Below are 25587 nucleotides of genomic sequence, written 5' to 3'. Positions count from 1 at the left end.
TATATTAGTGATGCTTAGCTAGAATTGGGTTTTTTTCAATGTTCCTTTTGTACATTCCTTTAATAAATGCATTTAGTACATGTATTACATTTTTTAAAAATACATTTTGAAGAAGGCCTCTATTTTCAGTTTGGGTTACCTTTTCACCTTTAAAAAAAAAGGTTTGACTGACCAACAAATCAACAACTCGACAAAACAAAAATCAACTTGTTAATTAACGCTGTCAATTCCAGAGTTCACGTATAAGGAAGATTTCACAAGGAGGAAAATTAGAAGCTTAAGAAAATTTTTGTGATGAAAGCACCCACTTTCATATACAACCAAGTTAACAAAGTCCTTCTGATTTCTCTACTCCAGCTGTTCCCAAACTGTGTTCTACAGAACACTGGTATTCCACACGATGTGAAGAGGTATTCCGCGAAAGAATCTAGAATTTAATTTTGACTCTTGCACTTTTGTACTACTTTATATGTGCTTTCCAGTTAGAAATTGTTAGTTCAAGTTATTTTAAATTTGTATTTTTGCTTTGTTTTATAAAATAAAATATATTTGAGCATAAATAACGCAATTTATTTGAAAAAAGACTACAAAATAATAAGTGTTCCGTAATAGGCTAAAAAGTGTTCCATGGCCAAAAAAGTTTGGGAAACGCTGCTCTACTCCATCCCCTACACTCACATACCCTTCTCTGCTCCCCAGATCTAACCAGAACATGCTGCTTTCTACCTTCATGAAACATGCTAAATTGAAGTTCAGGTTTTTCTCCAGACAACAGAGGGAAGTAGGTCAGAGACAGAGCTCTGAGTAAGTTCCTCTTAAGCAACTTGCAATAATTTTTTGACAAATTTTGTTGTTGCTGGAAAGTGGTAGTATGTTGAAAACTGAGGTCGTTTACTGTAGTAAAAGTCTAGACCGGGATGGCCAAATTTACTGACCCTCCGAGCCGCATATGACCATCTTCAGAAGTTTGAGAGCTGAGGCCCGCCTCTGGAGATGTGTGAGGAGGACATGTGGGGTCATGTGCTGCCAGGCCCCCTCCCTGCACTGCAGCTACTGGAGCTGGCAAGCTGGGGGCTTTGCCTTGGGTAGAGGTAACGGGAAACAGCTGGGAGCTGCAGAGAGAGACGCTTCTTTTGCTGCTGCCTCTCCCCAAGGAGCTAAAGCAGAGGCCCCTCCGTGCAGCTCCCAGCTGTTTGCCGCTACCTTTCCACACAGAGCTAACATCTGGGAGCGGAAGGGAAGGGACGCTGAGCGAAAGAGGAAGGTGAAACTGGGGGTGTGTGACTCAAGATATTGGGAGGGCCAAACCTTTTAATTGTGCCCTCCCCCCAACTGGCACCAGTCATTTCTGTCAGAAGCCCCAAGCTCCCCCCACCCCCTCAGTCTGGTAGGCAGAAAAGGCGGGGGGGGGAGGGCGGAGAGAGGAGGAGCCACACTAACTGTAAAAGAGCCGTACGCAGCTCACGAGCCAGTTTGGCCACCCCGGTCTAGACTAATGCATAATGTCTTGTAAAGGCATGTATGGAGCTCCAGGTTACATCCCTACATACATCTAGTAAAAGTACGTCTTACAGAGATGCTGCAGAGGTTGCTTGAGCGCTAATTGAATGGACTTTCACCTCCTCCATGCAGCCTGAGATCCATTTAAAGAGTCTCTGCACAGACAGACCTTTACACCTCGATCACTCTACTACGGTAATAAAAAGCCTAGGTGTTTTTCTAATTTCTTTTGTTCTTTGCAGATAAAAGGCCATCAGACATCTAGGGATTGAAGCCTTCTCTCTGCATCAGAGGCATGTGGTTTGGGGAAAAAATTCTGATAAGTGAATAGTCTGATACATGTGAAACTTTGAAATGACTTTAGGAATGGAGGCAAAGAAAGACTTTATGGAAGATGGTCTATGGTGGATCTATCATGAGTGCTCCCAGCTTGCTCATCCTCCTGGCTGATGTGATGGTGACTAGGAAGACAACTTTCATCCAGAGATGGGACAAAGAACAGGTGGCTAATGGTTCGAAGTGAGATTTGATGAGAACCAGAAAGATGAGGTTGAGGTCCCACAGAAGTGTTGGTTTCACCATTGCTGGAAAAGTTCTAATAAGTCTCTTCAGGAATCTAGTCATCATGGGCTGAGTACAGATAATCCTCAATTAGAGGATGAAAAGCTCTGATTGCTGCAGGTTTACCTGAAGGGAACTGATAGAGAGGTCTGATGTCTTACAGGTAAGTAGGTATTTTACAAAAACAGGGATTCCAGAGGATCTGGAGATGGCTGGTGTTGTTGTAACGAAGAAGAGAAGTACTTCCATTTGGTCAAAGAACTTCTCTTGGTAGAGACCTTCCTCTGGTTAAGAATGGATTGAACTGCCACTGAACATGTATGCTCTGCATCTGATCCCTATTCAAAGACCACGCCTTGAGATGTAGTGTACTGGGCTGAGGTGCCTGACTATAGCATTGTCGTTGTGTCAGCAGACCTGGAAGTGGTCAGATGTTAATGGGAGGATGGGGGTGAAAATCTCAGGAGTTCCAAGAACCAGAACTGTCTTGGCCAATTGGGCACAACGAGGCTTACCCAAGCCCAGTTCTTCTACAGGGCTTCCTATATTAGGGGGATGGGAGGAAAAGTATCAGAGGTGGTCTGTCCAGGGTAGTGACAGGGCATCGTCCTTTGAGCTGCAGCCCAGAGTTGCTCTAGCGCAATACAGGAGCAGTTCCTTGTACTTTTGCAAGACGAAAAGATCCCAAAATGGTGTTTCCCACTGGTTGGGGATCTTGTTCAGAACAGAATCATGAATCTCCCATTTGTGGCCTGTGAAAAAATGCCTACTGAGACTGAGTGCTAGTGAGTTCCATGCACATGATAGGTATACTGCTGAGAGGGTTATGTGGCTTCCGATAGTCAATCTCTACACACAGAGGGATCTTGCTCTCCCTTGTTTGTTTATGTAGAAGACAGCCATCATATTATCCAGCATTACTTGGATATGCCAGGATTGGATGAGTGACATCCAAAGTGTTGCTGGCCCAATGGACCGCTCTGAATTCTAGTAAATTAATATGCACCCTGGTCTCCTGAAGAGTCCACCTGCCTTCTGCAGTATGATTGTTCATCTGGGCTTCCCAGGGGTAACAACAGTCTTCTCAGGTGAAGGTGTGAGGAAAGGAACTCCTACCTGAATTTCTCCAGTGACCTGCTTTATCAGATCATTAATGGCATCAAATCTCCCAAGGGGGAAATAGGCTCTTACTGTAGTCGAGTCTAGGTGGCTCCTAATAAATCTATGGATCTTGTGGGCATTAAAGTAGACTTTTTGTGATTGACAACAGGTTCAGGAAGCAAGAAGACTGAATCGGAATAGAGTTGCCGGCCAGACTTCCCTGCTGGGAAGTGGTTCTCTGGGTAGCTGTATTCTGAAGGAGGCAGACTGATCTAATACCTCTTGTGGGTTCTATCTATGGTTGTTTTCCTCAGAGTGGGAGGGAAGCATCATCTGGAACGACAGATTTTCTTGATGAAATAATAGGCTCCTGCTCTACTGGAGGTGACATCGATACCAATGGGAGGAAAATGTGAGTTGTGGACACATTAGGAAAGGAGCCTCTTCCTCTCAAGGTGATTTCTTCAGGTGTAGGGATCTCTCCAAGGAGATCCAGGACCAACAAAAGAGGATATTGTGGATACAACAGAGTGAAAATATCCTCAAATGAGGTAAAGGTTTTGGTCCTCCCTGATGTCTGGGGAACCCCTGAGAAGTGGATTGGGAGATCCAGGTCTAGTACTCAAAGGATCCCACACAGAGTATGTCGGAACCATTGAATGGAGTCCCAAGGTGGAACTCCCAGATGGGTCTGGTTGGTACCCGCCTTTTGGCTTGTGGGAAGAAGCCAAAACTGGGACGGTCAGATCTTTCTTCCTTCGCACTTCGCCTTCTTAGGCAAACCTGAATGGCAGGTTTATGCAGACCTAACTCCCTAGGAGCTGCGCACGAGGACTCAACCTTGGACTGAGATGGGGAAGGATCCTTTTTCTTAAGAGGCAGATCTGGATGGGGATCTGTCCTTATATCTATGGTCATGTTGCCTGCTCTCACGTGAGGATTTCTAGGCTTAACAGTCTTACTGTCTACTCCAGAGATCATGCTCGGAGCAGCACTGCTTGCAATCTAAGGCCACTATACAGGAGGTCTACTGGCCCAGATACGAATACAGCCTCATAGCCTGCTCCACGAGGTGCTTCCATATATGGAGCTCTTGTCTCTCACGAGTTCAAGGAGTGAAGGAGTGGCAGAAACTGCATTTGCGAGCCCCAGATTCCAGTCCCTGCCTCAAATCAGAAAGGGAAGGGACCTGAACATGGGTCATTCGCATCCAAAATGAGTGTCCTAACCACCTGGGTGGCTACAGGCGATGTTAGGGAGGGATGGGTGCTCTCTCAAGTTTCTTCATGAAAAAGTTCAAAGGGCCTTGGTTTTGTTCCATATTGAAACAAAAAATTTCAAAATCCTTTGTGAAATGAAATCCCTGTTTTCCAACTGGCTCTAACAACATAGTCATCCTGGCTTCACTGTAAAAAAAAAAAAAAATCAGCAAAATTCACACAGAAGCATACATGAGTTTACAACTGTTCTTTAGGTGAGATACGGAACAAAAAACAAAGCTAATTTCTTCTAGAGAACAGAAATATAGAGTGATCAACATTATTATTTGTATTACTGTAGCACTGAGGAGCCCTAGTCATGGACCAGGATCCCACTGTGCTAAGCACTGTACAACACAGAATGAAAAAAACAGTTCCTGCCCCAAAGAGCTGATGTTTTAAGCATAAGACACGAGATACAGACAGACCAACGGAAAAGTACAACGAAACAATGAGACAATATTGGTCAGCATCATGTGGTCTCAGCACCTAACTGTTGTCAAGTTTTTTGTAGGCCTCTCAGCAAAGGAGAATTTTAACAAGTATTTTCATGAAAGATAATGAGTAAGTTTAGCAGATTCTTATGGGAAGCATTTCCCAGGCACAAGAGGCAGGATGGGAGAAAGGTGCTTGTTTCAAAAACTAACCAACGGGTGATGGAGGCTGACATTGTGGACAAATCTGAAAGGGGAGTCAACCTTTGGATAAGGATGAACCAAAACAGCCTGGCCCAAGGTCAGTAAAGTCTAGTGGAGAGATCAAGCCGTGAGCCTACACCAGAGACAGAGGCTGCATTGTCTAGCTTTGCTGTTCATTTCTCTTACGTTTTGTGTGCATTTGTCTTGTTCTGTGTTTTAGGAAACAGGGTTGGACTTTTAGAAAAGCAGCAACAGCTCCAGTCTCTCTCACTCAACTTCTCCTTTCTCCAAAAGGACAGTTATTACTACCATCTTTAATACCAGCTGAGACATGGGTGGGCAATAAATTTTGCAGAGGGACCACTCCACGAAGTCGTCATGGGCCGCACATTTCTACTATATTAATGGAGGGAGTGTGGGGTCTGGGAGGGAGTTTGGGTACAGGAGGGAGCTCCAGGCTGGTGCAGAGTGTTGGGGTGCAGGAGAGAGTGAGGGGTGTGGGCTCTGGGAGGGAGTTTGGTGCAGGAGGGGGCTCCAGGCTGACGCAGGGGCTTGGGATGCAGGAGGGGGTTCTGACCAGGGGCAGGGGCCTGTGGTGCAAGAGGGGGTGCGAGGTGCAGGCTCTGGCGGGGAGGCACTTACCACAGGCAGCTCCCAGCTGGCAGCCGCTTAAGTGCCTGCCGTGGCCCCATGCCACTCCTGGAAGCGGCCGGTTGCTAGCACCATGTCACGTCTCTGTGCGTCCCTTGGGGGAAGGGGAGCAGCGGGTCTCCGTGAGCTGCCTGCGCCCACAAGCAATGCCCCCGCAGCTCCCATTGGCCACTTTTGTGAGGACAGTGCTGGGAGCTGGCACAGAGCACAGAGCCACCTCCCCTCCCTGCCTCCCACCAGGGGCCCGCAAAGACATGCCATCAGCAGCAGCTTGCCACTTCTGGGAATGGTGTGGCAGCCTGCCTGAGCGCCCCACTGCGCCGTGGGACTTATAGCAGCATGGAGATCACAAGGGGGCAGCCAAAGAGCTGGCGGGCCGGAGAGAAATGTTCGACAGGCCGGATCCGGCCCGGAGCCGTATTCTGCCCACCCCTGATCGAAGAGACTGTCAAACAGGGTTTTTCCTTCTGAAGACTATCTCCAGCTAATGGGAAAGGGAACAGGGCATGTTGTTAAAATTATAGCTTTATTTAATGCTTTACATTTCAAATGCTTTAACTATTTTTCCTTCTTTTCTGTATATTTAATAAAAGGTTAAAAGGATTTTTAACGGAGTGTTTGCAATGGTACTAAACAGGCTGAGGTCTATGTATATCAAACCTTGTTTAACACTACCGTCCCAACATGTACTGCTTGCTAAAGGTATGTCTATGCTGCAGGTGGGAGTGAGCCGCCCAGCTGAGGCAGACAGACTAGTGTTAGCGGGGTTCACTCTAATGCACTAAAAATAGCTCTGAGGATATGATGGAACTGGACGAGACTGGCTAGCCACCCGAACTCAAACCAAGCCTACCTTACCTCATGGATCCATGCTTGGGTGGCTAGCCAGAGCCTCTGCCAGTGTTGGAATGTCCACACAGCTATTTTTAGCACGCTAGAACAAGCTCCACTAACCGGAGTCTTTCTACCTCAGCCAGGATGCTCACTCCCAGCTGCAGTGTAGATAAACCCTAAAACTCTCCAACAAGCACTTGCAGGAGAAAATATTCTTATTTAGTCTGCCTGCTACCATATTACATTTAGAGAGGCATCCTCATTCCAGTCACACTATGCAGTTGTGGGAAATGGTCAATACACATGACACTTTGTCTTTTGGCAGGGAGACCATCTCATTTGCCATGCTAACATCATGAACCGCTATCCCGACCTATACAACCCAGAGAGGATGATCTGTTTCAATTAGATTCTGATATTTACCATTTGGATACTCTTGAGTCATTAGAAGAATCTGTCTAGGATAGTAAGTGTTATAGAACCAATACAGACTGACCAAACCCTGTGCTGCAGAGCATGGCCCTTTCCAACACAGTGGGGATAAATGCTAGTAAGAAAGAGTGGTGTATTTGCATTCAAAATCATCCATGCAGTAGCAAGATGTAAATGGGGGAGGCAGGGGGGAGATACAAAAACAAAACACTCTTGCAGCATAAGGGTTGAAATTCTGCAAAGATTTGCTTACGGGTGGGGTCAGAGTGTTATGGAGATACCTGCAATAAACTATTCCCTTCACAAAAATGGGCAGCTGCATCTTTGCCTACAGATATTCCCAGAAGCATACCTAACAAACAGCTGTGTTGTCATATGGAAGGAACACTGTACACCACTGTGGGTCGGTCATACAGAGGATCCTTTACGGTGGTCACAACCTGCAATGAGTTCTCAGTGTTCTACTATACGTTGGGGGTTTAGATAATTTTTTTCCAACAAGAGTGCACTTAACAAATGGCCCAACCACAAAAAGCACCAAATACCCATAGTTCAGCACTCTGATAATTCAGAACACTTAATTAAAGGTCAGATATTAGAAAGAACTCAGTACCCCTAATTTAGGCACTCAGGTAAGAGGCTAGACTTTTCAAAAGAGTTCTGTTAGAGATGAGCACTTTTGACAATCTGTCTGTGTGTGCTAGATTCAGGTCCCAAATTTTAGACACCCAACTTGGAAAACATTAGCCTTGCTTTTTTAAACCATTTGTCTAGTTCAGCATTTAATAAAGTTACAACCCTAGGTTTTCCATAAAATCATGTCTGTCTTTCATTCACATCATGTATCGGCATTAAACATGTAAAGTAACACTTCAATGAGAACAAGGTCACTTCTCTCAGCAGTTACTGGGAAAAGATTAGTAAAACAACAATGGGCTTGAACCTGAAAAGGAAAAATAAAGGTTAATTAGTAACTAATAGTTGAAACAAACAGTTTCCAAGAGAGGCTAGGAAATAACCATCAATGGAAAACTTGAGGACTAATTTGACACTATTTACGAGGAACAATGCAATGATGATGGAATCGATCCTACTAGGACGCAAAACTGGACTCAATTATACATCTGCACTTATTCCCAAAGCGAATATTTCCATGATTAGCTGCTGTATCCAAAAAATACATATTTTCACTTTTTTTTTTAAAAAAAGAGGGTACCTGTATTCATATGATAGGGATCGTGACACAGAACGTTTACATGTTCATTTTGAATGCAAGTAATGACAGACATATGTAAACACAGGCATTGTATGAGTGTATTAAACAATTCCTAAAGTTAATGTCTGGGTAAATTGTAATCCACTATTCACGAAGAACAGAAAGGAAACTAGCAATGTGAATCAAACCTCTTGTCAACTTATTTTAAAAATCAAACCCTCCATGACTCAAATTACACAAGAAAGCTGTTACCAAAAATACAAACAAACCTATTTTAGGTTTTTTAATACACTCAGGACAAACTGTCCTGTGCCTATGTTAGAAATAATATTAATTCCCTAGACCAGACCAATATACCAAAGTTCAGTGCAGAACAAATCTTATAGCTAACTTCTAATTCTAGCCTAAAAATATAATGGAAGCCAACACCCATTTTTAGTATGTATGTGCAGGCACTTGCAATAATTTGAAGGGGAAATGTTAACAATACCCAGCTAAGGCGGATCATTTCATGACAACAAAGCATAATTAGAAAAAAATTAACGATTAAAGAGGCTTTTTGACATACAGTATTGCAAATCAAAACACATAAAAATAAGACATTTCTTCTGAAAATAAAATTGAGTACGAATGACAATGTCTTACCTGTACAGAAGGAACATCTGTAAATGCCCTAATAAAATCATCCTCATCGACGGCTCCAGCTCCTCCTTCTTTAGATGCACCTATGTAAGTTTTAAAACAAAAAACTGCTTAATATTGTCTAATACATTTCAAATTTACAAAGATTTTCCAGTTCAAATATATTCAATTTATATTTAACTTTAGTTATAGTGTAATCTTTAGTACCTGGTAAGGCAAGGTGAAAAATTTCATAGAACTGATAAACACGGAATTTCTACTATATAGGAAATTTTAATATTCTAACATCTGTTTTCATCTTTAATCTGGACAGAATCAAAATACCAAAACTTTTCATAAAATACTAAGTTACAAAACATTTTGATGTGGGAATGTCAAATTTCTGACATTTTCAACCAAAACAAAATATTTCAACATCCTCAAACTGAGACATTTAGATTTGTTAACCGAATATAAAATATTTTTTCCATTTTACCATAGAAAAAAATTTCCCCACAAAAGTCAACATTTTACAGTGAAAACGTTCATTTTTGCTGAAACCACATTTTCTGCCAAAAAAAATCCCCTGAACATTTCCAACCTGCTCTAATATTTAATCCCTAGAACACCCATCACCATACAACATGCTTGTACAGAATGCCTCCACTATCTACTGAAATAAAAGAGGTTTTCCTTGAACATGTATCACACAATAAACTAACAGTGGATTTAAAAATCCTATTTAAATTTGTTAGTCTCTAAGAAAAGGAGTACTTGTGGCACCTTAGAAACTAACCAATTTATTTGAGCATAAGCTTTCGTGAGCTACAGCTCACTTCATCAGATGCATACTGTGGAAAATACAGAAGATATTTTTATACACACAGACCATGAAAAATTGGGTGTTTATCACTACAAAAGGTTTTCTCTCCCCTCCACCCCACCCTCCTGCTGGCAATAGCTTATCTAAAGTGATCACTCTCCTTACAATGTGTATGATAATCAAGGTGGGCCATTTCCAGCACAAATCCAGGGTTTAACAAGAACGTTAAACGTTAAATGTCTATTCAGGGGACACCATCACAGGGCCTAATAACATCAGCCACACTATCAGAGGCTCGTTCACCTGCACATCCACCAATGTGATATATGCCATCATGTGCCAGCAATGCCCCTCTGCCATGTACATTGGACAAACTGGACAGTCTCTACGTAAAAGAATAAATGGACACAAATCAGATGGCAAGAATTATAACATTCATAAACCAGTCGGAAAACATCTCAATCTCTGGGGTCACTCGATTTCTGATCTCAAAGTGACTATCCTTCAACAAAAAAACTTCGAAAACAGACTCCAGCAAGAGACTGTTGAATTGGAATTAATTTGTAAATTGGATACAATTAACTTAGGCTTGAATAGAGACTGGGAATGGTTGATTCATTATAAAAAGTAATCTATTTCCCCTTGTTTATTCCTTCACCTCCCTCCACCCCCCACTGTTCCTCATACATTCTTGTTAAACACTGGATTTGTGCTGGAAATGGCCTACCTTGATTATCATACATATTGTAAGGAGAGTGATCGCTTTAGATAAGCTATTACCAGCAGGAGAGTGGGGTGGAGGAAGAGTAAACCTTTTGTAGTGATAAACACCCAATTTTTCATGGTCTGTGTGTATAAAAACATCTTCCGTATTTTCCACAGTATGCATCTGATGAAGTGAGCTGTAGCTCACGAAAGCTTATGCTCAAATAAATTGGTTAGTCTCTAAGGTGCCACAAGTACTCCTTTTCTTTATGCGAATACAGACTAACACGGCTGCTACTCTGAAACTTTTCATTTTAAGTAATTCCCCTGTTATGAAGATTCAAAATATAGGGCCGATCTTGCAGCCACTCCACAATGCCCACTGAAGTCAAGGGAAAGCTGCATGTAGAAAGACTAGACTAATTGTGATCATTTCAATACACAGCAATAACACACACAAGTGAAAACAAACAAAAAAAGTTTAAGAAACAAGCTAAAACTAACAATCTAACCATGTGCTCAAAAGGCTGTCTGAGCTTATCTACTTGTACTTCTGAAATAAAATTTTAAAGATCACATGGTACCATAGTTTATAGAGGGCTTCTGTAGTTTGTTACCAAAATAAAATTATTCAGTAACACTTTCAAACAGTAACTCTATAAGGTTCCTATCAACATTCTTTTTCAGAATTATGCAACAAATATTGTTTTAACAGCAGAGACAATATCTGATATCGAGCAGAAAAGCAGCATAGACTCAATAGTTTACACATAAAAAGTAAGTATTATTATTTTGCTACTTGTAACTGAAAAGCAATAGAGATACTGAAATTGCGCCATCCCTTTTTCAGCCAGGCAGTCAAAGGCCCTTTGGAAAATGTACATACTTTATTGGTGCAGTGTGGTTCCCTTGGTCCTACCCTACTGACCAATATTGGTGTGATGATGTTATTGGCTGACAAAAGCATCAGATCACTGTATTTAGCATGAGTTGCAATTAAGTGTTTGGCAGAACTGCATTAAGATACAAGAAGTTTCACCTTTCTTTAAATGGGATGAACAATTTTCTACTAGCTTAAGAAGAGAGTTGGAGACTGGTTAATGACTGTGATTCTTATTTCCACTTTAATTTTTCTGGATAACAATAGCTGGTATGCTGGACCAACTGTGAGAAGGGTCCTTACTAAGAGCACAGTAGCTATGCCAAATGGTTGGAGGCTATTGAGGGTGAAAACTGATTGTCTTCAGCCTTCCTCTAATAATATCCACATTTCCTGATCTTCCTCCAGTGGGAGTCTAGTCTTTCTGTTGAATCCTGAGAATGTGCAGGCAGAAAATTATAACAGTTCTTATTCATGAACTGTACTCTTCCTTGTTCAGTATTGGTAATAGGGGACATCATATCAAATATTTTTTCCTGAATTTCCCCCTTACCACTTTGTCTAAGAAGGACTCCCAAGAAGAGTCCCTCCCAGAAATGGAGTGGAGCTCACTAATTATCCAGACAAGTAGTTTCTCTTTCATGCCTGGAGCCACAAGCATCTCCTAGTTAGTGTGTTAAAAACCAAAACCATGGAGGAAAACCTGACAGAATCCATTGTGGCATTCATTACATATTATGCTGTGGTTGAGATTTTATTAAGGATGGCCTAAAAGCTTGTCCTTGGGCAGCAATAGTTCTTTTAGATTCTCAAACTAGATCATGATTACCCCTACTTAGAAAATATCTGATGAGGCTTGCACACACTTAGCAGGTGCCTCATAAAAGAAAACCAAGTCAAAACTATTTTGGCAAGAATTCTCCTCCCAAGAGTAACAATTTCCATGCTTGATGCTGCCAGAGCAACATGTAATTTTGTAAGTTAGGTCAGGGACAGTGCTATATTTGAGTAAAACTTCATCACTACTTTATTCATTTGCCTACCCTTTGCTGGTTGCTCCCATTCTGATTTGATTGCTTTCCTTGGATCATTCTTGTTCCTTCAGGGAAAGTAATCCTGGTTGGAGGAATTTGTTTGAATTTTGCTCAGCGGTTGGTTCACACCCAAGACCAGGGCGACTTGGCTGGTCATCTTCATTCTTACTGGGGAACGAGAATGCCTGTTCTAAGCATTAGCTCCAGATTATTCAGTGCCTCAAAATGGACAATTTCTTTAATTCAGAAGTGAAGAACTAGAGATGGAGGTCCTATGCATCTTGAATTTCTTGCTGCACTTCATGTGTGTATGGAGGTTGGGTTTTTTTAGATTTAGGAAAATAAGTTTATTCAGAATAAGAATCCCTTGCCTTTAAGGGCTTGTCTACAATGGCAATTTACAGCACTGCAACTTTCTTGCTTAAGGGTGTGAAAAAACACCCCCCTGAGCACAGCAAGTTTCAGTGCTGTAAAGCACCAATGTAGACAGAGCACCAGCGCTGGGAGCCAAGCTCCTAGTTCTGGTAGCGTCACCCCTCATGGAGGTGGTTTTTTAAGAGCACTGGGAGAGAGCCGTGACCACACAAGCCACATTAAAGCACTGCCATGGCAGCGCTTCAGCGTTGCCAGTGTAGACTAGCTCTAAGGGGGTTTTAGCATTTGGTATTTTAAGGAATTCATTAGCCCTAGTAATGATGGATCAACTCTAACCCAAATTACATATTGGTAGCATTTGAAGAGCAGGCTGAAGCACCAGGAACAAATCCTGCTTTTGCCATAAAGGTTTGACAGCATAATTTAGGCTGTCGTTTAGGAATGAAGATGGCTCCTGAGGTGCTTGGGATCTGACACAGGGCCGAGGAAAACAAGTCTTACTTCCTGGACAGTACTAGAAGAGCAATCTTCAAGTTACCAGATTTCTTGCCTTCTGTGTGTCTCTAGGACTCTTCCTTTGAAGTATGTTTCACGTGTTCTGCCATCAACATGGAAGGCTCTGAGTTTACATACTATTTTTCAAAGACTCAGTGTACAAAAATGTGCCAAGTGTTATGCAGGAATTTCTGAACCTTTTGTGAGAAGGATGCCTGCTGACTCCACAAACAAGGTAGGATCTCAACAAATTGGGTGCTTCTGTTATATAAAAGCTGCCTTTGATAAGACTGTCCATTCTCTACCAACCTGATGCTGGCTATACAGCTTCCCCAGACAGAGACTCCCTGCTGTGAAGTGAAAGAGAGGGAAGAAGACAACAGTACAGAGGAGGAGAAGGAGAAAAGAAGTGGGAAGGAGTCTCTTGAGTTCTTCCAAAAGCAAATACAGTCCAAATAAAATTGGAGTTCTAGAGTTGCTATCCCCAGTTCCTGCAGAGAAAGGAACCTCTGATTACTAAGTACTGGAATGAGTTCTATTATTTTTGCCATCATGTCTTCATAGCTCTAGCTGCTTCTAAAGACTTCAGAAATGGAGCTCAATACATGAGAAAAGGTCAGTGGACATGTCAATCCATAAATGACTTTTTTGGTAACATTTTTGTTTTGAATAAATGCATAGAGTCAATTTAAAACCACACTTCTGACTGAAAATAGTTTACTATTGTTACAATACCTATGAGTACTGTAATAAAAGTGAGAAAAAAGTTGTTTTTAATTTGCATATATACCACCACTGGATATTAGTTTCACAGTATCCCCTTTCTTCAATATCTCCTCTTTGAATGGATGCATCCGTGAAAAAATCATTTTTTTAAAATAGGAAAATGTCACTGAAAAAACACACAAAAATTGGTAGCGGAATTTAGGGCAGCTGTAGTCCTTTAAACTACTTCTAACTCATTTTTTCCCTCTTAAATGGTCACCCTAAAAAACAGAGTTCCCGGAATCAGAAATATGTTCAATCCAAAATGTAATTCCCAAATGCAGAGATAAATATGCCAATGAACTTTGCCAGAGAGTGGTATTGGACAATAGCTCTTCATCCCTAAAGGTTCCGTAGTTCCACATCTTATTTTGCCCCCTTTCTTCAACATGTATTTGGAGAAGGTTAGTAAGGTGTGGGCTCCAGTGTTTTCAGTACCCTTGAAAACACCCAGCTCTCTAACTGTATCTCACCTAACTGAACAACTGCTGTCAAACATCTGGCCCAGAGACTGGAATGGGAGTGAAGGCTTTGTCTGTCTGAAGCTCCATCTGGCCAAGACTGTGGTGATACTAGCAGTTGGGATGAAGCAACAGGAAGATATGGCAAAGAGCATATCTAATCTTCTGACTGAATTTATGTGCCTGCCATTTGTCAGTAGTTTGCAGTTTAGGAATTACTTCATTCCTAGCTGCCATTAGACAATCACACAGAAGCAATGACAAGAATGTTTTTTTCCATCTTGTCTGACTTGGAAATTGTACCTATTTCTTTCATATGGAGACCTTGCTACTGGAATTCATGCCTTCCTCATCTCACTAGAACCGCAATACACTCTAAATAACACACCTTAAATACACTTAAAAACTGGTTGAAGAACACAACAGCCAACGTATTAAATAGTTTCTGTCAGTTGCAACGGCTCGATGTCTAGCTGGCAGCCAGAATCAAGCGGCGTGCCCCAGGGGTCAGTTTTGTTCCACATTTTCATTAATGACCTGGATGATGGTATGGATTTCACCCTCAGCAAGTTTGCAGATGACACTAAGCTGGGGGGAGAGGTAGATACGCTGAAGGGTAGGGATAGGGTCCAGGGTGACCTAGACAAATTGGAGGATTGGGCCAAAAAGAAATCTGTTGAGGTTCAACAAGGACAAGTGCAGAGACCTGCACTTAGGATGGAAGAATCCCATGCACTGCTACAGGCTGGGAACCGACTGGCTCAGTGATAGTTCTGCAGAAAAGGATCTGGGGATTACAGTGGATGAGAAGCTCGATATGAGTCAACAGTGTGCCCTTGTTGCCAAGAAGGCTAATGGCATATTGGGCTGCACTCGTAGGAGCACTGCCAGTGGATCCAGGGAAGTGATTATTCCCCTCTATTCGGCACTTGTGAGTCCACATCTAGAGTACTGTATCCAGTTTTGGGGCCCCCACTACAGAAAGGATGTGGAAAAATTGGAGAGTGTCCAGTGGAGGGCAACAAAAATGATTAGGGGGCTGAGGCACATGACTTATGAGGAGAGGCGAAGGGAACTGGGCTTATTTAGTCTGCAGAAGAGAAGAGTGAGGGGGGATTTTATAGCAGCCTTCAACTACCTGAAGGGGGGTTCCAAAGAGGATGGAGCTTGGCTGTTCTCAGTGGTGGCAGATAACAGAACAAGGAGCAATGGCCTCAAGTTGTAGTGGGGTAGGTCTATGTTGGATATTAGGAAAATCTATTTCACTAGGAGGGTGATGAAGCACTGGAATGGGTTACCCTAGGAGGTGATGGAATCTCCAGCACTAGAGGTTTTTAAGGCCTGGCTTGACAAAGCCCTGGCTGGGATGATTTAGTTGGGGTTGGTCCTGCTTTGAGCAGGTGGTTGAACTAGATGACCTTCTGAGGTCTCTTCCAACCCTCATCTTCTATGATTCTAACATACATCACAAGTTTCTCATGATCTGAACTGGCTGCCTTTTGATTCCAGAGTGGAAGTTAAGATGTTGGTTTTGGCCTATAAAGTTCTAAATGGCTTAAGTTTTGCCTGCTCGAGAGAAACTCCCATTTCCAGATGCCAAACCACCACAGATACAATTAATGGAGGCTCTGGAGTTACATTCTCCATTGGTCTGAAATACACCAAATTTGTAGACTTTTAGAACAAACTGCAAGCCTATTTCACAGGCTTTTGGGAAGTATGGAGTAAAGTTTATACTGAACACAGATTTCATATTTTCAAAACTTTTCAGTCTTCTCTTAAATAACCACTGAATCAGCTAAATCAACTTGATATACGTAAAGGGCTTGGCATATTCACATAAATTATATGCAAGAACACAACTTTCAAAGAACATTATTGAAGTTGCAAAGTTAATGTCAAGGTTCCTTCCCCACTCTGAACTCTAGGGTAGAGATGTGGGGACCTGCATGAAAACCTCCTAAGCTTACTTTTACCAGCTTAGGTTAAAACTTCCCCAAGGTACAAAATTATTTTACCCTTGGATTTCCACTGCCACCACCAAACTTTATCTGGGTTTACTGGGAAAACGTAGTTTGGACACGTCTTCCCCCCCAAAATCCTCCCAGCCCTTGCACCCCACTTCCTGGGGAAGGTTTGGTAAAAATCCTCACCAATTTGCATAGGTGACCACAGACCCAAACCCTTGGATCTTAGAACAATGAAAAAGCATTCAGTTTTCTTACAAGACGACTTTTAATAGAAGTAAAGGAATCACCTCTGTAAAATCAGAATGGTAGATACCTTACAGGGTAATTAGATTCAAAACAGAGAATCCTTCTAGGCAAAACCTTAAGTTACAAAAAGACACACAGACAGCAATAGTCATTCTATTCAGCACAGCTCTTTTCTCAGCTATTTAAAGAAATCATAATCTAACACATACCTAGCTAGATTACTTACTAAAAGTTCTACGACTCCATTCCTGTTCTGTCCCCGTCAAAAGCAGCATACAGACAGATACAGACCCTTTGTTTTTCTCCCTCCTCCCAGCTTTTGAAAGTATCTTGGCTCCTCATTGGTCATTTTGGTCAGGTGCCATTGAGGTTACCTTTAGCTTCTTAACCCTTTACAGGTAAGAGGATTTTTCCTCTGGCCAGAAGGGATTTTAAAGGGGTTTACCCTTCCCTTTATATTTATGACAGTTAAGCACTCAAAAATTGAGAAATGCCAGAATTAAGGTTACCTGTGCAACCTTAATTTAGTACTCTTGTACATATGCATTTTTATATAGTCTAATTACATCATTACATACTATTTTTTCAATAGAACCCCTGCCTCCTTCAGTCCTCAAAACAGACAGTGCCCATTTAATGAGAAGTTGTTCAATATTTTGCTTCATCTTCGACATTCCATATGTGGCTCAATGCCTTTGAATAGCGTGCAGTAACTAACGGTGGGCTGTAAACAGATCTATTAATTTCTTAATAGGCTTTTGCTACAGTTCTCATCACCACAGTATTTGAGTGCTTCCCAAACATTAATTTATCTTCACAACTCACCTGTGAGATGACTGGGTATTAGCTCCATTTTACAGATGGCAAACTGAGACACACAAAGATCAGTGTCAAAAGTATCTATTAATTTTGGGTGCACAACTTCAGACACTTAGGACCTTAATATATTCAAAGTACAGCTTCCATTGACTTCAACTGCAGCTGTGAATGATCAACATGTCTGCAAATCAGACCCTAGAGTCCTAAGTTGAGCAATTAAAAATTATCATGCAATTAGCGATCACTTGTGAGAAGTTCGCTTTAAGTGACTTGCCCAGAATCACAAAAGTTATATGTGGCAGAGGCAGGAATAGAATTACATTCTCCAGGATGGTATTCAACTGACAAAGCTATAAGACCATCCCTTCTTTTCATGCAATCCTGTGCCTCATTCACCTTACATCTTCCAACTTCTGCAACAACTGAGGCAGGGATCCTACAGACAACAGTCTCTTTCAGTACACTACTGTGATTCATCCCCAAAGCAGGGTAGAAAAAATAGCATGTGAACATGTAATTAAGGACACGCACTCTCTCAGTCTCCCTCTGAGGGCTTCTCATCCAATCTCTGTCTCTTCACCTCCCCCAGCTCCTTGTCTCTTTTCCCTGCCAGTCCCAGTTCCCCCTTGGACCATGGCTCCTTGTCAGATCAGTCTCCCTCCCTCCCAATACTGGTTCCCAGTCCCAGTTTCCTCCCTAGCTCCTCAGCTGCTCTCAATTAATTTTCCCCTTCCACACATTGTCTCCCCTCATTTCCCTCCCTGGCCTCCAGACCTAGAATCTGCCCCCCACCAGCTTCCAGTCCCAGTTTTCACCCCTGCCCCCGGGCACCTTATTCCAATCTACTCCCCGGCCCTTCCTTATAATGCCTTATGTCGAGCTCTTGTCTCTTTAGCATTTGAATCAGACTGCTTCCTCTTCCACACTGCCTGGTTACCAACAGTGGGGATCACTGACAGCACAGTGATGGATGCCTGCTGACTCCACAAACAAGGTAGGATCCCAACAACTGGGGTGCTTCTGTGAGATAAAAGCTCCCTGCTCTCAATTCTGGTGTCTGGACCCAATCCAGCAGAGAGCAGCCATTACTTAGAAGTAAGGCTTTACCCCTGTAGCCCTGGGCTAAAGCATGCTCACTTACTCTATCCAGGGGGGTGTTGCATGCACTGTCCGGTTCACACTAGGAGCAGTGAGGGGATGAAGCATGCTCAATGAGGCTAGACTCTACAGAGATTTTGACTTTTAAGCTCTAGAAACTATCTACTGAGCAAATGCTAACTGCAATTTTTCAAAGGCTTGTAATTTGGCCAGGTCTGGGTAGATTTCACAGGGATGGTAAATCATACAACCCTGACAGAGGCCACCCCAATGCCAAATTTCAAGCTCCTGTTCCAAAGCATGGGGGCCCTGGAGCTTTCCAAAGGCAGACACCAGATCTTTTAAAAAAATATTTTAAAAAAACAAAAGTTTTCCCTATTGTTTTTACCCCACCATCATTCTCGGAAGCAGCTGAACCATTCTGGCTGACCCCCCCTCCCCGCAAAAAAAAACAAAAAACCAATCAGCCTGAAGCAGGCAACTGGCATAGAAAATTTCAGCCCAAATTATTGAAGTTTGGCAAAGTTATAAGCAACTGAATATGGGGTCTTATAATGGGAAGTGTCTTGCAATCTTAAAAGACGGAGATGATGTTACCAGGCCCACCAGAAGGAGAAGTACGTAGCCACCACATCTGACATACTGTTGTAAAATGTACTTAAAGATGATCTGTGGCCCTGCATTTAAAAACATAAAATGGCAGAATATGGCATTAATGACAGGATACATGACAAAAACAACAAATGTGCTTCAGTCTCAGGTTCTAGGGGTGTGTCTGTGTGGATTTGTTCTTGTGCTTTTTCAGGGAGTTTCTTGAGCAGATGGTGTAGTTTCTTTTGGTAACCCTCAGTGGGATCAGAAGGTAATGGCTTGTAGAATGTGGTGTTGGAGAGTTGCCTAGCAGCCTCTTATTAATATTCTGACCTATTCATGATGATGACGACAGCACCTCCTTTGTCAGCCTTTTTGATTATGATGTCAGAGTTGTTTCTGAGGCTGTGGATTGCAACAAAGCCTGTTTCCAACTATGTCCACATATCTATTCAGGGGACACCATCATAGGTGGGCCTAATCACATCAGCCACACTATCAGAGGCTTGTTCACCTGCACATCTACCAATGTGATATATGCCATCGTGTGCCAGCAATGCCCCTCTGCCATGTACATTGGACAAACTGGACAGTCTCTACGTAAAAGAATAAAGGGACACAAATCAGACCTCAAGCATTATAACATTCAAAAACCATCGGAGAACACTTCAATCTCCCTGGTCACTCGATTACAGACCTAAAAGTGGCAATTCTTCAACAAAAAAACTTCAAAAACAGACTCCAATGAGAGACTGCTGAATTGGAATTAATTTGCAAACTGGACACCATTACATTAGGCTTGAATAAAGACTGGGAGTGGATGTGTCATTACACAAAGTAAAACTATTTCCCCATATTTATTCCCCCTTCCCCCTCCACTGTTCCTCAGACGTTCTTGTCAACTGCTGGAAATGACCCACCTTGATTATCACTACAAAAGGTTTTTTTTCTTTCCTGCTGGTAATAGCTCCCCTTACCTCATCACTCTCGTCACAGTGTGTATGGTAACACCCATTGTTCCATGTTCTCTGTGTATACAAAATCTCCCCACTGTATTTTCCACTGCATGCATCCGATGAAGTGAGCTGTAGCTCACGAAAGCTTATGCTCAAATAAATTGGTTAGTCTCTAAGGTGCCACAAGTACTCCTTTTCTTTTTGCGGATACAGACTAACACGGCTGCTACTCTGAAATCTGCCATTACTTCAGTTTAGTATAAGTCAGTAAGGAATGGTTTTAAGATAAACCTAGTAAGTCATTCAGACTGATACAGGAGTGTCCAGAGAATCTTTTGTATTGGTTTAAAAGCCAGTTCAATTTATACCCAAGAAAGTTACACTGGTAGACTAGCCTTTATGTTTGTCTAAAGCCTTGCTTAAGAACAAGCTAGCACTGGATTAGCTAAAGGTACAGTTTTAAATCAATGTTGTTAAAGTGTTGTGTAAAACACTTTTTACACTCTGGTTTAATTCTCTAAGAAAAAATCAAACTTAACTAAAATCAACCACCCTTAAACTTAAGTGAAATAAAATTAAATAGCAAGAACTTGTTGAGCTGAGTTTATACGCATTTCTTCCCCAATTTTGTAATCTTGATTACTATAGGCAATGCAGGTAGCAACACCTATTAAGGTTGCCCAACACTGCTCACTGTAAGACTATTTTCAGTTCCTTATAACTTTGCCAAATTTGAACCATTTGGGCTGAGATTTACCATGCTGGATGTCTGCCTACGGCTGATATAGGTTTCAGCTAAAATGGTTCAGCTGTTTCTGAGAATAAGATTGTAGACAAATATATTTTCTCCATGTTAAAAAAAAAATCTTACATTTTTACTGAGAAGCTCACGCACTTTCATGCTTTGAAGCATAGACTTGAAAATTTGGCAGGTAATTGGCTGCCTTTGTGACAGAGGTGTGCTTTTTGCTGTTCCTGTGAAATGCCTCTCAAATATAAGCCTCTGAAAAATCTGATTTCACTCATGCTGTGCAGAGACTTTAGAGGTTGTCAACTAACTTCTCTAAAGACTCCGCTTGCACTGGACATGCCCTGTTCCCTCACAGTTCCCATGTGCCAACCACACTGTGCATGCACCATCCCCACCAAGTGACTGAGCATCTTGAATCCCAGGGCAGCAGAGGCTGAGTAGGACTTTTCCTGCAACTGTTCATCCCAGCTGCTGCAGGAAGCTGTGGCACTGGGCACAGAACCTGAGAGCAGGGGCTCTGTCTATCCTGTGCTCTGAATGCCCCCACTGGTATTCAGCTGATCCCATCCAGTTTAAGATTAGAAATTAAGTAGTGTAAGACTCAAGTACTGCACGTGATCACATTAAAAAGCTACATTATAAGAATATTAAGGTTGGAAAGTCAAGCACAGTGAGTAAGTGTATGAACTTCATTTTCTTAGTAGAAAAACTAAGGCACAGAGAGATGACTTGGGTCCAAGAGATCTCACAGCTTTACCACATGAAAAACAAGTTACTTATGGGGCATTAGACATGCAGCCTTTGATTACAACCAAGTGAAGATAGACAAAATGAATCAATTGGAAGTAGTAAAGAAACCTATTGCCACTGGTTCCAATAAAAGACATAACTTGCTGGGACAAGAGTCAGGTCACGGGCATAAAAACTCAAGTGCTCTTGCTAGAGGTTGCTAAAAAAAAATCCCAGGAGTCTTTTTATTTTTATATATATAATTACACATACATACGCGCGCACACACACACTGAATTCAGACACAATTTTTACCACTAAAAAATGAAACAAATCGTGTTTAAACTATGTAAAAAAAACTATGTAAAAAATATAACTCCTGTTATAATAGACATAAAATTTCTTTTTAGCCCTCATCTGAATTTAAGTATTACAAAGTTTTAAGGTGTTTTCCCGCAAATTACCTCAGTCTATTTTTTCTACCCTATCCCACCTGCAACAAAGTAGATTTTACCCGCTCCCATTGTTATGGTAGTGGTTCCTGCGGGATCCCAGTCCTGTTGCAGGGCTCTTCTGTGAACAGATAGGACATAGTTTGCCTACTGAAGAGCTGGTGAATGCTGCCTCACATACGGACCACCACTTTGATTTAGCTTGGTGTTCGCAGGAGAGCTCAGCCATGCTGAAGGGGGACGGGCTGAAGAATCTTGAAAGGGAGGGGTTGCCGTGCCAGAATCAGTGGGCTGACAACCCCCACACTGCTAATTACCCCATCCAGGAGAGGAGGATGAGAAGCAAAAATGAATATAGAAGTAAGCTCGCAAAAGAAATGGTCAGAAGCAAAGCAAACCAACACTAACTACTGCCATAAAGGCAGAAGATTTGATGGCAAGCTGGAGGAGGAGGCGCAGCCGACATGGGGTACATTAGAACATTACAAACTGTAGAAAGGAGGGCAACAGCTCATATGTCTCAAAATTGTGGGAGAGAGTGGGCTGCAGAAAAGAGACTATGGCTATTGCTCAGATATTGTGTGACAAATTTAGCTCTTTTTCATGTCACCAAAGAATAAAGAAAAAGGAGACAGTTACACATATCCTCAGATTAAATCTTCTACTATTACTAAGGGTAAGTCTGCACGACAAAATTAAGTCACCCTAAGCTGCGTCGACACACAGCCACCGCAATAATTAAATTGCTTTTGCATATCCATGCTAAGGTCCTTTTGCCGGTCGTGTGCATCCTCACAAGCAGCACTTGCAGCGAAGCAGAGAGCAGTGCACCATGGGTAGCTATCCCACTATGCAAGTTGCCACTATCTGGCATAGGCTGCTTTGAGAATGGTTTGCAAAGCCTCATGGTGGCAAATGAGTCACGCAAGGGTGACTAGGAACTCGGTTTCAACAGCCAATGTTGCTGTTTTCTCCATCCCATATTATCTGCATCCCATAATGTTTTGCATCTTCTTTCAAAAGCCCCACAAACCCATGCATCTGCCATCTCTGTGAAAAGCATGGATCCAGCACTGCTCTTCAGTGGTTTGTTGACCGTTACGAACACAACACGCCTGGTCCTTCAGCATTTTAAGAGTTGCCAGAGAAGCCGCGAGGGCTATGACAATGCCTTGCAGGCTGCCTTGCTGACAGATATAGAAAGAAACAATTCAAGGTTGTTGTTGGCATTTGGAGCAGTTGCAGATGGTGGAGCACTGGTTCTGGGCCCGAGAAATAAGCACAGACTGGTGCGATCGCATCATTATGCAGGTCTGGGATGACGAGTAGTGGCTGCAGAACTTTTGGATGCACAAGGACACATTAAGGAACTGTGTGCAGAGCTTGCCCCCACCCTCCGGCACAGAGATACCAAAAAGAGCTGCACTCACGGTGAAGAAGCAATCGCTGTGTGAAAGCTGGCCACGCAAGATAGCTAACGATCAGTCCGGAATCAATTTGGAGTTGGGAAATCCATCGTGGGGGTTGCTGTGATGCAAATGTGCAGGCCCATTAATTGGGTCTTGCTGCAAAGGACTGTAACACTTAAAGTGTAGTACATTCTGAGTGGTTCTGCAGCAATGGGGTTTCTGAACTGTGATGGGGCGATAGATGGCATGTTTATCCCTATTTTGGCATCAGACAACCTTGCCAACGAGTACATCAACAGAAAGAGCAACTTTTCTATGGCATTGCAAGCACTGGTGGATCACCAGAGATGTTTTACCAGCACCAATGTGGGATGGGCAGGGATGGTGCATTACACATGATTTTTAAAAACATAGGGCTATTCAGAAAGATGCAACCAGAGACTTTCTTTCCAGACTGGCGGATTTCCATTGGGGATATGGAAACACCAATAGTGATCCTTGGAGATCCAACCTACCCCTCATTCCCGTGGCTCACAAAGCCGTACACCAGCCACCTCGACAGCAGCAAGGAACGCTTCAACTACACGCTCAGCAGGTACAGAATGGCTGTTGAATGTGCCTTTGGCCGTTTTTAAGGGCACTGGCACTGTCTACTCACGCAATTAGACTTTAGTGAAAAAAATATCCCCATGGTTATAGCTGCCTGCTGTGTGTGTCATAATAACTGTGAAGCAATGTTTCCACCAGGGTGGAGCACAGACGTGGAATGCCTGGCTGCTGATTTTGAGCAGCCAGATATTAGGGTTATAAGAGGAGCTCAACAGGGAGCTATAAAGCTCAGGGAGGCTTTGAAAGATGATTTCAATAGTGAGCCACAGTAATGTGTTGTTGTTGTAGTGTGCTTTGCTGGGCATTGTTTTTTAGAACCCTGGTACAAACCTTGTAAAAAGTGCTCTGTGTGTGATAACATAATATTGTGAATGCACCTATTGCTATTATCTTTTAATGAGGTCAGCCCCCGCCACCTTATGCTGTCAACTAATAAAGATGAATTAATTTTCCATAAACCAACTTTTATTCCAAACATATGCAAACAAAAACAATTGTAACTGAACGAAACTATGTAAATACAGGGAAAAGAACCTTTGAAAGGGAAAGAACATTCGTTCTCATTTCAAACAATACACCAACAGTCTCTCTCTCAGGTCAGAGTACGTGTGGCTGTGATTGTCTGTACTCTTTCCTCAGGATGGAGGGTTAGTGGTACTGCAGCGGCCCTGGAACATATGGGGCGGGTGGGATGGATAGGGAGGTCCCAGAATGCAGTTATCGATAGGCTGCAGTGGGAGATGACCACCACAGGTCACTTAGACCAGAAGGTCTGTAAGAGTCTCCAGCATGTCCGTCCGGTCTTGAGAAGCACTGTCACATCTTGCTGCATCTGTCCTTTTGCAGCACGTTTCTCCTCTCCGCACTCTCCTTTCCCATTCTGTCCAGAAGGGTGCTCCTCCAAGCAGGATCTCTTGGAACATATCATCCCATGCTCTCTTTCTTTTCCTCCTTATCTGGCTGAACCACTCCACTGGTGTGGATGGCGAGACCCCTCAAAGCCACATTTCCAGCTAAAAAAGACACAATGCACAGAGGTACTATTTAGAGTGTTTTCACTCCCCTTGATCCACAAAAGTTACAAGTACTACAGTCTCACTTGCACTTGGGATTCATAGAGCACGGTGGCAGCTGCAGCCATAGTGAGTACAGCTCAGGGAGAAGGGGGCAATTTGGGACAGTAAGTGTGGGGGAGCACATGGGCACCAGCATATGTGGAATAGGGCAACTGAACTGAATCCTGGCACCGTTTTCCACAGGTGGTGGTGATTTTAGCTGGTATCTCACTCCTAAGGGTAACTCCTGAAAGGGAACACCCCCTGCACGCATCTGGCCGCAGACCGGGTCCATATGCTGCTAGCCTGTGTGCTGAAATGGTGCTAGCTGAAGTAATTACTGACTGGCTTGGGAAAGTGTCCTACCATGGTGGAAAAAATAAGACAGCCCTCCCCAAAACCTTCAGCAGAGGATTGCAGACTACCTCCAGGAAAGTTTCCTTGAGGATTCATGGGACATCCTGGTGCGCATAAACAAACTATTTTCCAGGACCCCCTCTACCTCACTATATCGGAGAACGAGAAGCAGATAGCAAGTCTACCTCTATTGA

At 42.7% G+C, this 25587-nt stretch overlaps 1 protein-coding gene across 46 annotated transcripts in view; it reads right to left on the bottom strand.

The window, feature by feature from the left end:
- Positions 1-25587, bottom strand: part of CLASP2 (cytoplasmic linker associated protein 2) — a 271237-nt gene that overhangs the window by 148395 nt on the left and 97255 nt on the right. For all 46 annotated transcript variants that reach the window (XR_012157456.1, XR_012157457.1, XM_073333055.1 and 43 more), the window contains one exon: positions 8838-8917. Coding sequence is in view for 44 of the 46 variants with exons in the window: in XM_073333055.1 (XP_073189156.1) it covers positions 8838-8917 (80 nt within the window). In the remaining 2 variants the exon portion in view is untranslated. The remainder of the gene's footprint in view (positions 1-8837; positions 8918-25587) is intronic.

The sequence above is a fragment of the Lepidochelys kempii genome, chromosome 2 (assembly GCF_965140265.1).
Source record: "Lepidochelys kempii isolate rLepKem1 chromosome 2, rLepKem1.hap2, whole genome shotgun sequence".
Classification (NCBI taxonomy): Eukaryota; Metazoa; Chordata; order Testudines; family Cheloniidae; genus Lepidochelys; species Lepidochelys kempii.
This window is presented reverse-complemented; position numbering and strand designations above follow the sequence as displayed.